The 12,672-nt window shown below is 36.7% G+C and overlaps 2 protein-coding genes across 3 annotated transcripts; both read left to right on the top strand.

Annotated features, from left to right (window-relative positions):
• The first annotated feature begins 897 nt into the window (after positions 1 to 897).
• On the top strand, positions 898 to 4,943 carry LOC103969122 (uncharacterized). Its single transcript, XM_065127787.1, has 5 exons — positions 898 to 1,003; positions 1,388 to 2,307; positions 2,449 to 2,502; positions 2,666 to 2,850; positions 4,729 to 4,943. The coding sequence occupies exons 2-5, from the start codon at positions 1,500 to 1,502 to the stop codon at positions 4,813 to 4,815; spliced, it is 1,134 nt and encodes a 377-aa protein (XP_064983859.1). The 5' UTR covers positions 898 to 1,003; positions 1,388 to 1,499; the 3' UTR covers positions 4,816 to 4,943.
• Positions 4,944 to 6,158: 1,215 nt separating this feature from the next.
• Positions 6,159 to 11,139, top strand: LOC135585265 (uncharacterized). 2 transcript variants are annotated; one of them, XM_065131019.1, is made up of 7 exons: positions 6,221 to 6,309; positions 6,437 to 6,504; positions 9,045 to 9,130; positions 9,223 to 9,399; positions 9,634 to 9,732; positions 9,842 to 10,084; positions 10,230 to 11,136. In XM_065131019.1, the coding sequence occupies exons 2-7, from the start codon at positions 6,498 to 6,500 to the stop codon at positions 10,563 to 10,565; spliced, it is 948 nt and encodes a 315-aa protein (XP_064987091.1). In that variant the 5' UTR covers positions 6,221 to 6,309; positions 6,437 to 6,497; the 3' UTR covers positions 10,566 to 11,136. The 2 variants fall into 2 exon arrangements, with proteins under 2 accessions (XP_064987092.1, XP_064987091.1); XM_065131020.1 differs by lacking the exon at positions 6,437 to 6,504 and having other exon boundaries at positions 6,159 to 6,309; positions 10,230 to 11,139.
• The last annotated feature ends 1,533 nt before the right edge of the window (positions 11,140 to 12,672 follow it).

Genomic DNA, 12,672 nt, shown 5'->3' with positions numbered 1-12,672 from the left:
GCGATTCTTCTTGGGGATGCAAGAGAAGGTGTGATGTGGGGATCGAGAGTGGAAGAATAACCCTCAGACGTGGCCCTCTTGATGGCAAGTGCAGCTAATAATATTCACGCTCTTGCATGTGAAAAGGCGTTAGCTTTCGGCGGCTTTGGCTTTGATGAGGTTTGGAATCTTACTGTCGTCCATGACACACATATGACCGCCAATGTCTTCCGGTGTTCTTATTCCCAGTGGTCTTCCCATGGTCGGCCGACGACTCTCCATGAACCGAGGGATCTCATGCAAACAGTGTCCCCATGAAAACCTTCTTCCTCCTTGAAGTTTTAGTGGCTAAATGATTGGTGAAATGAAGCTTCACTAAAACAGTCTCTCCATTGTTCATCTTCTGGGCCACAATTATAGAAGACTGTACACTCAGCATTCCGGCCCAATGGGCTGTGGGCTTTTCTTTTCTCTGCTCTTCTTAAAATCTTTTATTTATTTTTTTTTAAATGATAAATGACGAAGACAAAATTTGAACTTAGAATCTCATGATAAACTATCATAATTTTCTCAGCTAATACCTGCACAAAATATTTTGGATGAGATTTTAAACCCTAGCGGATCGGGTACACCATCAATGTTTTAGATGGTGTGATCCGCCTTAATTCTCCGGTTATCCGAAGACATTTAGTCGGATGTTGCTGCGATCGCATTCCAACGAGTTCAAGTAATACGTTTTACGGTTTTTTTTGTGTTCCTGCGGTCGGACCTACCTCCGTCCACAAGATAAGCGATCGCAAACGCGTAGAGAGCGTTCGGTTATCGTCACCGGCGAAACACCGCATCCCGCTGCCGCCTTGGGAGAAATCCCAATGAAGTCCGCGCGCTTATAGCGTTCTTCGCTCTTCCCTATCAAATCTAAAAGCCCGCCCTTTTCTTTCTTCCGCCAAATCTGATCCCACTCCTCTCTCTCTCTCTCTCTCTCTCTCTCTCTCTCGGTCTCCCCGCAGCCGTCGGCGAAAAGGTTGGTAGCATTGATCCGTTAATTCTTGCTGTTGTTGATCTCGTCTCGAGTTTCGGCGTCTCCGGACATGCCGTTCGATTTTGATCGAGGCTTTTCACGACCGGTTTTCCCTTTTTTTCTCTTCTTGCATCGTGAGGGTTGATGCGTATATCGTTTGGGATCGTCGGTTGATTCTGATGTTTGTTTCGAGGTTTTGGACACATAAATCATTTTTCTGCCTTTCTTTCTCCTGCCAATTCTTGCTATTGGCGAAATTAGGGTTTGCTTGAAATGGAGCTTTGGTCACCTGGGAACATGAACCGCGTGGCTATTCTATATTTCTCGTTCACCCGTGTCGTGGTTTTTGTAATCTAATAATCATCCTCTAAAAACGTTTTCTTGTAGAAAAAAAATGGGATGATTTTCGGCCTCCTTTCTCATGTCTTTTTGAAAGTTGTATCTTGGCGAATAGATCAAACAACTTCGCGTTCGACCATCTCTGTTAGAGGTGTGGACAATGGGGGAAGGAGGTGGTTCTAGAGAAATGGCTGTCAAGAAGGGTGTTCTGGGTGATATAACTAACATTAATGGCAAGAGAAGGTTATCTTTGGATTTAGAAACAAATGTTGCAAGACACAATGTTGGCAGGAAAGGGGGAGGACTTAAAGATGCCAGTTTTGATGAACAATTAGCTGGAGATGCAAGGGTTTCCATGAAACGCAAGGACAAAATCGATGGTGTAGCTGACTTTTTGGTTGATGGTAAAGGGAAAGGCCTCTATTCCTTTGATTCTAAGCAGGCATGTCAACTTGTGACTTCGGATTCTAAAGGAATCTTTGTCTATGGGTTTACTGAAGTTGACAAGTTAGGGCAAGGCTACAGTGATTTTGAGTCTGTGCCTGCCCATTGTGATAAATCAAGTGAGACCAATACAGAAGACGACTGTCTAGAGGATGACGAGACTGATAGTGCTGATTCCTTCAGATATTCCTTTCGGACTAAAAATGATGTCAGTAAATCTGCTGCTTCAAATTGTTCTGGTTTGCATTTTGCAGCAGTAAAAGAAGGCAATGTTGACAGTGGTGAAGCTCCCAGCAATGTTCCACTAGGTAAATCAGGCTTCTCAAAGTGCTTGAAGCCGTCTGGGTCACCGGATATCAAAGTAGCTGATGGGCCAGATAAATCAGGCTTCTCGAAGTGCTTGAAGCCGTCTCGGTCATCGGATATTAAAGTAGATGATGGGTCGGATCCTATTAATGGTATTTCAAATTGCAGTGAGATCAGCATGCCAGAAAAATCTTGTAAATGTTCCTTTTGTCTTAAAGGCAAGTTACAATCCCTACCTTTCTGATGGATCAAGTGTGGACATTATATAGGTTGTACTATTTACCAATTGAAAATTTTCTATAATAATTTATGTATTTGTTGTCTGATTATGGTTTGTCATGTCAATGTTATGTCATCAGCTGCTTACATGTGGGCAGACCTACACTATCAGGATGTTCGAGGAAGACTTGCTGGTAAGCTTGTGCTATGCATCCATGGAATACTTGGAGACAAGCTAGATTTTTTTATTTTTTTGTGTGTAATTCTTCCTTCACAATTGTTTTAGAAGGAAACATATAGTTATATTGATTTTTTGTACCTTGTTGCGTTTATTAACTTCACTTGTTTTGTCTGTAGCATTGAAGAAAAGCAAAAGGCTTGCGAGGACCTTAGAAGTAAGAAGTTGCAGCAGTAACCATAACATCAAAGCCATTCAACAGAGCACAAAAAGATCGTCTGAATTGGAATTTGAATTAACTCAACAGTGGAGATCACTCTTCCTTCGAACAGAGAATGCCCTTGTGCTTGAAACAGCCCAGCTTGTAAGTCATCTTGGCCTCCTTTCTTTTGATTTGTCTACTCATTACATGATATGAATCTTGGTAGTGTCATAAACATATTTAACACCAAGGATTTCTCAAAGGCTTTGGATAGGAATCTGATGTAGTTTAAGAAATTTTAGACATCTTGAGTGAAAAGATTTTGTTTTTTTTTCAAACAAGTTATACATCTACCATTTCTTATACTATTGTATAAATGCCATAAATGATAAAACAACCTCATAGGCCCCCTTGATTATACATTTGATGCTCTTTTGCTACATGTCAGTCACCTTGGCTCTCTCTCTCTAGTTTATCAAGAAAGAAAAGGAAACTGCATTCTTTGTCCAACAGATTTGCTTTTGGTTGGCTATTGGTGATCTGATTTGTTTGATGATATGTTTCTCATTATTAGGATTTAGGAGTGATAATTAGCATTTAGGAATTGTTTATTATCCTATATTAGACTGTCATTTCATTCAGTTCACATATAAAAAAAATTTATTCCTGGTAAAAAGAATCTTTAAGAGTGAAGATTAAATTTTCTCACATTATAAGAGCAAAGAGGTACCTCACATTATAATGGGGAGGGAGGCCAGCATGACTTGGTAATAATTGGAAATGTTTATCCTAGTATGGCCATTCAATAAATGGCAGTTTGTTTTTTCAAATTTGTTCTGAAGCTTCTCACAAGCAAAGAATCTGTATGTCTACTCTAAAGTCTAATATCCCAAGGCTACTCTCCTCCCCTCCTCTCCGTCTTTTCTCCACTTGTCTCAAACCTTATAATCCACTAATTAGCCAACACAGCTTGGATTTTCATTCATTGGCTAATACGGCCTGACATTTCAATTGTATCATTGAATGTTGAATCTGTTTTTCATTTTTGGATGCTTTGGTGATGAGATAATGTTAAAATGGTTAATAAATAATTAAAATCATTAATGATTAATAAATAAAATTTAAGGATATTATACAGTGGCACTTTAGAAATAAAGAAGATAGCTAAGAAGAAAAGATGGAATTTCTTCCCCTTTTATTTCTTTTCCTTTCATTTATACACACACACACACACACATATATTATATGCTTCTTAATTACTAGAGTTCCACACAAAAAAAATGATTTCCGAAGTTTTATGATTTATAATTTCACGTAATGTTTTCTCTACTCATAATATTCTTAATAAAATGTATTAGTAATATGATTATTATCTACTGCTCATGATGTATCAGAAAGTGCTGCCTCTTGACTCTTGTAACAACCTTGCTAAGTGATGTGCAAGGATAGTGCTTTCCGTTCTTTGTGCATTAGTGCAAGTGCTACGATACTGCTTCTCATGACAACCTCATTTAGGTGAACATCATCCAAATGCAAGATTTAAGTTATGCTCATTAACTGGATTAGGGATCTAGGGAATAAATTTGGCACTTCACACTCATTATCTTAGCAACCATGAGATTCTTTTACACAGTTGTGTAAATCTTTAAATAAGCAAAGCACATGTTTGTTCATGGTTCATTCCTAGTTCAATAGGTATCCAAAAGAAGTGACTTGGGACAAGAGGTGAAAAATGTGGACCAGGAAGGCATGTAGGAGAGAGTGATTGAAATTGCAATGTCTCTAAGCCTGTTGTAGTTCATCAAGGTTATATTCATCTTTGGTAGAAACCCTCTTAGTTTTTTCATTTTTAGTTTGAGCATGCAAACCCCTCTAAGCTTTATCTATAAATCTCAGATGTCTGAGTGTTATTAATATTTAAGAAAAAGGGGTCATTAGTTTTACGTGATGATAGACTTTTTGACAATGTTAAGCTGTGTTAACTTCAAAGTTACATTTGCTTGTATGTTGTTGAGCTTATTTCTTGTCTGGCCTCTACAGCATGCCAACTTTCTCAGGCTGAAAGAACTGAGAGAGATATGCAAGAGAGATTTGGAGACCATCAGCATGGTTCCCTCAGACAAATAAATCCAAGTCTGTCAGTTGAAATAAATTAAGTTGATTTGCAAGGAAGATTGAAATGGTGCATCAATTGAAATTTTCACCCAAGAATGGATTTGATTCTGTAAGATTATTTTAAAAATGTATGTAACATTTGCTGGTCATATTTATCAGATTGCTTAATGAAGTTAACATTCTCTAAGCAAGTGTTTATCATATGCTGTGCCTCTTTCTTAGCACAAGGTTTCTTGAAATATTGATGATCCATGAAGCCTCTCATACTTGTATTCTTTCTTTAGGGTTGGTCAATTTGTCTCTTGGTTGTGCATATATCATTTGTTTGTAAATATCAATTAATAAAGGAATATTAGAAATTGTAGCTAAAAAGAAAGGTGATGAATTTGAATGGAAATCTTGAAGATGCAAGAAACAAATACATAATATCCAGGTGAGATAAGAGAATTTATTAGTATTACTGATGAAGTAAGTAAGCCACATAAAGCTCAGTTTAAGTATCATCTTAACCCAATTCGAGCAAGTTATTCTTTTCATAATTTTTACAATAAAATACCATTGTTAAAGAACATTTGGACTAGAGAAGATTAGTCACAATAAACCTTTGAATATATGGGAATCCAACAATGGGGAAGGACATGATGAAAAAGGATTGCTTTAACTTGAAATACATCCAATCTTATCTTATATATCTAATTTGGTCTGTCAAGAACTTTAAATAGCTTCTGTTTCTTGAATCAGCCGCTCATAATTCATATTGTATGCTTTTACTATCTATAATCTAGAAAGAGAAAGGCAAAGTAGTAACTGTAAAGAATAAATTGCATCCATTGTCATACCATATATATATTTTTTGCATATGATAAACCAGACATTTATTTTTGTAAATAGTAAACAATTGTTTTTTCACCCGAATATTCTTAAACATCACTATCGCGAGCTCTCATAAACTTGATGAGTAGGGGTTTTAACATTGTCTTATCTTCTCATAATTTAAGGAGGAAAAAAGGGGAAAAGAAAGAGGATTTTTTATGTGATAATCCAAACCATTAATACTAGAAAGGAAAAAAAGAAAAGGCAAGAAGCGGATTTTTTTTTGGGTCTACCTACATTGCAATTTCCTATATTTTTCGCAATTTAGAAAGCAACAGAAGGCAAGACGTAATTTAAATGGAAATATATCTTCGACAAACTTTTACTCACCCGAGACAGGCCCCACTAAACAAAAATACCCGTCTCTGCAGTGTGATGGACCCACCAAGCTCAGTGCAACCCCCTGATCCCGCTATCGGTTTCCTTATCGACGCGAATTTTGGAGCGATCATAACTGTCAGGTTGAAGAATCCTTGAGATTCGTGCAGATCCACTCCTCCTTGTTCTTTAGTCTCGCGTCCGGCGACTGCTTTGACCTTCTCCCTGCAAAGGGCGATCCTTTTCTCCCGGGCGGCCGTTTCGGCAGCGTCCATTAGCCGCGACGTGGGCTCTCGACTGTCGGATTCGCCAGAGGTAATCCCTGCTCTGCTATGCCTCTCAGAAAGGCTCACTTTTTTCCTTCGTTGTCCTGAGTTCCTTAATCCCTGTGCCCTCTCGTTGTTCCACCTGGAGTTCACGGGACTGATCTCTCTCTCTCCAGTAAATCACGTAAATTTGGGGCTCGCTTGGTTCGTATCCCGCGCTCAAATCATCGGTCGACGATGAAAAGTGTGATCTATGATGATTCTGGTTTTGGTTTTCTATGCCTTCATTTCTATACCCATGTTTGACAGCGGGCTCGTTTTCACTCATTATCTGCAAAATGATTCGATGATATGCGAAAAAAAAGGCAGTTTGATGATTCTTGGAGCGCATATTTTCATTTGGACGGAACTCCTGATTCATTGATTAATTGGGAAAATTTTGGGCTGTGGAAATGGCTCAGTAAATTATCTGCGTCTGAGTTCTAATTTTTGGTAGATAAGGAAAAGAGACATAACAACAAATTCCTCTGTCTTATTAAAGCTTTCAGGATTGGGTTTAATGGTAAAAGAACATCACAATGAAGATAAATATACCGATAGGTGTTGATATCCAAGACCAGCAATGAAGATAAATATACCAATAGGTGACTAATGATCAACTCTCGTGATCCAAGATGCTGCTTCTAAAGTCAAGCCTTCTTCGTGTAAGAGAAGTGGCTTGTTAAGCATGATGATTCATTGTAAGACAATTCTTGTCCACTGGAATAGATAGCCAGGGTTGGCAAGACAGATTTTCATTGTAAGAGAAGTGGCTTGTCAAGGATGATGATTCAATGATTTATTTGTGCAGTTGAAGTGGATTATCATTGTGGATGGTGAGAAACCAGTCAAGTATTAGTTGGGTAATTAGAACGACTACAATGTTGGGATGGTGTAACTTGGATCTATGATGATGATCCTCAAGAATATAAGACCATGTTTCAATCCTTATCTTGGTGAACTTTGAGTATCTAGGTATATGACCGAGTTCATGGGATAGTGCAAGGTGATTTTAATCTTTGATTAGCTTTGATCTTCTAATATCCAACCTATGGTATTGCAATATTTCCACATCTGGACAGAGAAAGAAAGAATGATCCTCACACATATATGAAATGTATGATTTGATTTTCTAATGTAAATATTTTAGGCCATGACAAGGTTCAGTCTCAACTTATTGTGTAACTTATTAATATGTATATTTTATAACATGGCATATTAATTTGCTTCTATGTTATATATAGTTAGATCCATCTAATATTTGTTGCAGGTTCATAAATGTGTGTATGTGTTGTATATGTTGGTTATATATGCACTATTTTGTTCAAATTATAAATGAATTAAAATCATGAGTCATATTTTAGAAAAGAGTTATCGAAAGTAGGATAATATTTGAAACAAATATCTCTGAAAATCAATTTGATTTTATGTCTGGAAGATCAACCATAAAAGCTATGTATTTATTAAGACAATTAATGGAAAAGTATAAGGAGAAAAAAAAATATTTGCATATGGTTTTTATAGACTTAGAGAAATCCTATGATAGAATTCCTAGAGATCTTTTTATGGTGGGTTTTAGAAAAGAAAAGTATATCTACTAATTATATTAATGTTATTAAATATATGTATGATGATGTAGGTACTAGTTTTGGAACTATAAGAGTGTGTCTATTGAGTTTCCTATTAACCTAGAATTATATCAAGGATCCGCATTAAGTCCCTACCTTTTCACATTGATATTAGATGAATTTATTAGTCACTTATATGATAGACCTCTCTGATGTATGTTATTTGATGATAATATTGTTTTAGTTGATAAGAGCCTAAGTTGAATTAATTATAAACTTGAGATATGGAAGTAAGCCTTATAAACTAAAGGTTTAAGATTAAGTAGGACTAAAACCAAATATATAAAATGTAATCTTAGTAATTTTAAAATAGACAAAAGAATATAGTTAAATTGGATGGACAAGAAGTCATAAGTAAAAATTCTAGGAATCTTGGATCAATTATTCAACAAGATGGAGAGATTGATGAAGATATTATTCATAGAATAAAGATAAGATGGTTAAAATGGTGAGGTCCATCCGGAATCTTGTGTGATCATCAGATACCTGTGAGATTAAAAGAAAAAAATTATAAGACAATTGCGAGACCAATAATACTTTATGGATCTGAGTGTTGAGCAGCGAAGAAATAATATACACAAAAAGTTTGTGTTATCGAAATGAGAATACTGAGATAGATATGCGGAGTTACTAAGAAAGATATGGAAAAATATTTTATCTTCATGAATAACCAAGTATCGCTTCGATAAGAAATAAGATGAGGGAAGATTATTCAAGATGGTACGGGCATGTACTTAGAAAACCTTCGAATGCGATAGTCAGAAGAGGTGAAATGATTAATATTAATGATACGAGGAAAGGTAGGAAAAAATCTAAAAATACTCTAATAGAAAATATAAATAAATATTTAAATATTCTGAATTTAACTAAACATATGGGTTTTTACAAATCTCAATGGCCATAAAAGATCCATGCAGTTGACCCAAAATATTTGGAATTTACGATTTTGTTGTTGTTGTTGTAGAATGGTGTTTTAAGTATCTAATACTTTGAGGATCCAAATCTTCAATTTTGCAATCTTACAGGGTTATATATGCAATAAAATCCTTTCTGTGGTTTTATTCTTTTATTTTGGAGATCAGCTCCTCATTGATTCTTCTGTACTTCATTTGTCCAGGAAACCTCCAAAGAAGTATGAGTTCAGTGATGTATGAGGCCATTGGTTCTGAAGAGAGTTCATTCTCTGAAGAGCAAAGGGCAAAAGTAACTCTGATCAACAACATGATCATCTTTCTTTTCTTAATTTAAAACAAGAAAATGAATGTTTTAGTTGCCTTATGTATTATGTGTTCTAGATAAATGAAGTGAGGGCATCCTTAGGAAAATTGGCAGACAAGTTATTTCTTTATTCTTCCGATGCATCGCTTGCAAGATATTTGACAGCAAGGAACTGGAATGTGAAGAAGGCAACTAAAATGCTGAATGACACTTTGAAATGGCGGCTTGAATACAAGCCAGAAGAAATTCGTTGGGTGAGTCTTAGAAATTCATCTGGATTTGCATGAAAATTATAGTTAGACATAGTTTGTCATTACTTCTGACAGATTTCTGTGCATATAGCTAACTTGTAATTTCTGGTTACTGTCATTGAGCATTTGGTTTTCTCTCTTTCCTTTCTGGCATGAAACTTGTATTATCACATCATGTCTGCAAATCTTCATCTTTCTTTTATCTTGTTCTTTTTCTCTGAACTTGGTTATTTCTAGGATGAAGTGGCCCATGAAGCTGAGACAGGAAAAATTTACCGATCAAGTTACTCAGACAAGTATGGGAGAAGCATTCTTGTAATGAGACCCGGTTGCCAGGTTCGATGAATCTACTTCCATTGCTTGTTTCCATCTTACCGAAACTACTAGTCACATTACTTTTGCAAGTTGATGTTTACTAACTTGATTCCTTATTTTTTAACTTCAGAACACAAAATCGACCAAGGGTCAAATTAGATACTTGGTATACTGTATGGAGAATGCAATTCTAAATCTGCCACCTGATCAGGAACAGATGGTTTGGGTCATCGATTTCCAGGAGTTCAACTTGTCAAATATATCATTAAAGGTCACAAAAGAAACAGCTGATGTCTTGCAAAACCATTATCCAGAAAGACTAGCCTTAGCAATACTCTACAATCCCCCAAAGTTCTTTGAGCCTTTTTGGATGGTGAGTATTCTCTTCTGAAGAAAGAATAATAGATCTTCCAATAGATTCATGTAAGGTTATGAGCATTTATCTCGACTAATAAGTTTCATGTAACCTAAAACCGCATTGTCTATGTTGTTTTAAGTTTTCTAAGATTGTTTGGCAGATGGTGAAACCCTTTCTGGAGCCAAAGACCTACAGAAAAGTTAAATTTGTGTACTCCGATGACAATGGCACCAAGAAGATCATGGAGGACCTTTTCAATGTGGACGAACTTGATTGCGCATTTGGGGGTAACAACCAAGTCAGTTTTAACATCGATGATTATGCTGCTAGGATGAGAGAAGACGACAAGCGGATGCCTTTGTTGTGGAAACGATCAAATTCTTCATCGTCCGACAAACAGTTGCCGGCGACCACACCTGATGTTAGTCTTGGTAAGTCAGCATCAGACTTGGATGAACCTGAGAAAGAAATTGATGGCCAGGTCAGAAATAACTGAGATGAAAACTTTACCTGAGGAAGGCGTAGCAGATCGGAATGGGTGCATTCCATGAAAATATTAGCAAAGGAAGATATTGATGGTGTATGAATAGATGATTTGAGTTGTTGATATTGGCACTGTAAGGTACTATGTCAGTTGTGAATAATACTACTGCAAACTTCAATTCAGCTTAAAAGTTCTTACGAACAAAATAGTACATGGTGCATCAACTTTTTGGATGGGAAAAAAAATTTGACAGCTTTCTCACCTTTGCTTAACAAGAATTTGCAGGTATACCACTGTAGAAAATGTAAGTGACTGCTCCATTAAGATCATACAGGATGTTGAATCAACTATGCAACAGTAGTTGTTGAGAAGGGCTATGGCTTTTTGGAGATGATGAATTTACCCCACTATGGATGTGTAAAATCCTAGTGGTAGCGCAACATATAAAGATGATGATCATATGCTGGAGATATCAGTATTGTCCAATAGAGGACTAAGTGCATTGTGATTACAGCAACTGCTACTGACTGATGACTGTGAGCATACCTAAAATTCCAGTGACTTGTTGCTCCAAGTATGCAGTTTTTCTGCAAGCAATCTGGTGATCTCTATGGCTCCTATGTGCAGTGTGGTGCTCCATTGGAGTTCAGTCCTGCAGTGCAGTGCAGTGCAGAAACATCACAGGGTCATTGTCACACTTTATGATGCAAAGCAGACACAAAGGTGGAAGTGCTGCACCATGGTGTAAAAGCTTTATGCTTCTGAGAGACTTTTGATCCCACTGGTGATGTCATGAACTAATAAAGTCTTGTTCAAGTGGGTGGCCAATGTGTCACCTAGCCTCATGGAACTTTAGATGTTTGCAGTAAAGCGTGGATTTGTGGATGGCGATCATTGCCCTATAGAATTTGCAGCATCATACCTAAACCATATCTTTATGACCGTGTCTTCTGTGTCGACAGTCTGCCTCAGAACTTTGGGTTCAGAGCTGTGAATGCTCTGATTATGATGTGAAGGAGAGAAAGTGGGTGAATAAATAGTCTTCCTCAGCTATGCCAATATCTATTCGAATAGCTTCAAAGTTTACAGGATTAATACCCAAAACAATGTATAACATCACGTCACTTATTCTTTATCCTTTTAGATTGGAAGGCTCCATGACATCTGACCTATATATATATATACATAGAGAGAGAGACAGACAGAGAGAGAGTAGATACATTGTATATAATTATGAAGAAAAAGATAGTAGTACAAATGGGACCAGTTCTTGGGTAGTCTCAAACCATCACATCAGGTCTTGACTCGCACAACAGGGGCTTCCATCCATGGCAGTATCGACATCTTAGGCTCATGTACTGTATATTATACGCCAATCCATGTCATGCTTGGCATGTTTCTTATTACTTCCCTATACAGCCGAATGATATGGACTCAAATCTATGGAAGAGCATACCTCAAAATAGTCAATATATTTGTCGATTCCATTGGGAACAACAAACAAATTTTACCCCAATAATTTGATGCCAAACTCCATGTAATCGTTGATAGCGAACCCACACCAACTCCCAAGTGATTTTTTAATGTTCTTATTAAAAATACTATATAAAATAACTTCAATCCAAATCTATTTGATGATGATAAATTATATAAAAAAAATACACAAGGTAGTAATGAATATGTGAGTAGACCATATGTTCGACTAAACTCCACCATTTCATCTTCCCCATTTGTTTCCTTCTCTGCTTGGTCACATAGGTACAAAAATGTCGAAACATGATCAACCCACATCACCACATCAATGGGTTCCGCCTCTAATCTTTCCCACAAGAATCAAGAAGAAAAAAAAAGCATACGTTCGTATTAATCGTTGTCACCAACTCATCCATGAGTTCAAAGTCAATAAATTACGAAGTGGAAAATAGATTTTCCACACACATAATAATGAGTATGCTTCATTTGTCCGATCTCTATACTTCGTGTCTTTACGTGCATAAATATGAATCCTATTTGATCTCATGTAGAAATCACGTAAGCATAACTTTAATAATCCAATGAAAACAAATTGGAGTAGAAGCTCACAAGAATACCATTTATACACCGAAAGGATGATGGTGTT

The sequence above is a fragment of the Musa acuminata genome, chromosome BXJ2-10 (genome assembly GCF_036884655.1).
Source record: "Musa acuminata AAA Group cultivar baxijiao chromosome BXJ2-10, Cavendish_Baxijiao_AAA, whole genome shotgun sequence".
NCBI classification, from domain to species: domain Eukaryota; kingdom Viridiplantae; phylum Streptophyta; class Magnoliopsida; order Zingiberales; family Musaceae; genus Musa; species Musa acuminata.
Note: the sequence above shows the minus strand (reverse complement) of the source record. Positions and strands in the feature narration are given on the sequence as shown.

Coding starts and splice junctions, on each gene's coding strand:
- LOC135585265 (XM_065131019.1), top strand. Junction 9,131..9,222: donor CTGAAGAGCAAAGGGCAAAA/GTAACTCTGATC, acceptor TATGTGTTCTAG/ATAAATGAAGTGAGGGCATC. Junction 9,400..9,633: donor AGCCAGAAGAAATTCGTTGG/GTGAGTCTTAGA, acceptor GGTTATTTCTAG/GATGAAGTGGCCCATGAAGC.
- LOC103969122 (XM_065127787.1), top strand. CDS start 1,500: ATGGGGGAAGGAGGTGGTTCTAGAGAAATGGCTGTCAAGAAGGGTGTT. Junction 2,308..2,448: donor ATGTTCCTTTTGTCTTAAAG/GCAAGTTACAAT, acceptor TTATGTCATCAG/CTGCTTACATGTGGGCAGAC. Junction 2,503..2,665: donor TGTTCGAGGAAGACTTGCTG/GTAAGCTTGTGC, acceptor TTTTGTCTGTAG/CATTGAAGAAAAGCAAAAGG.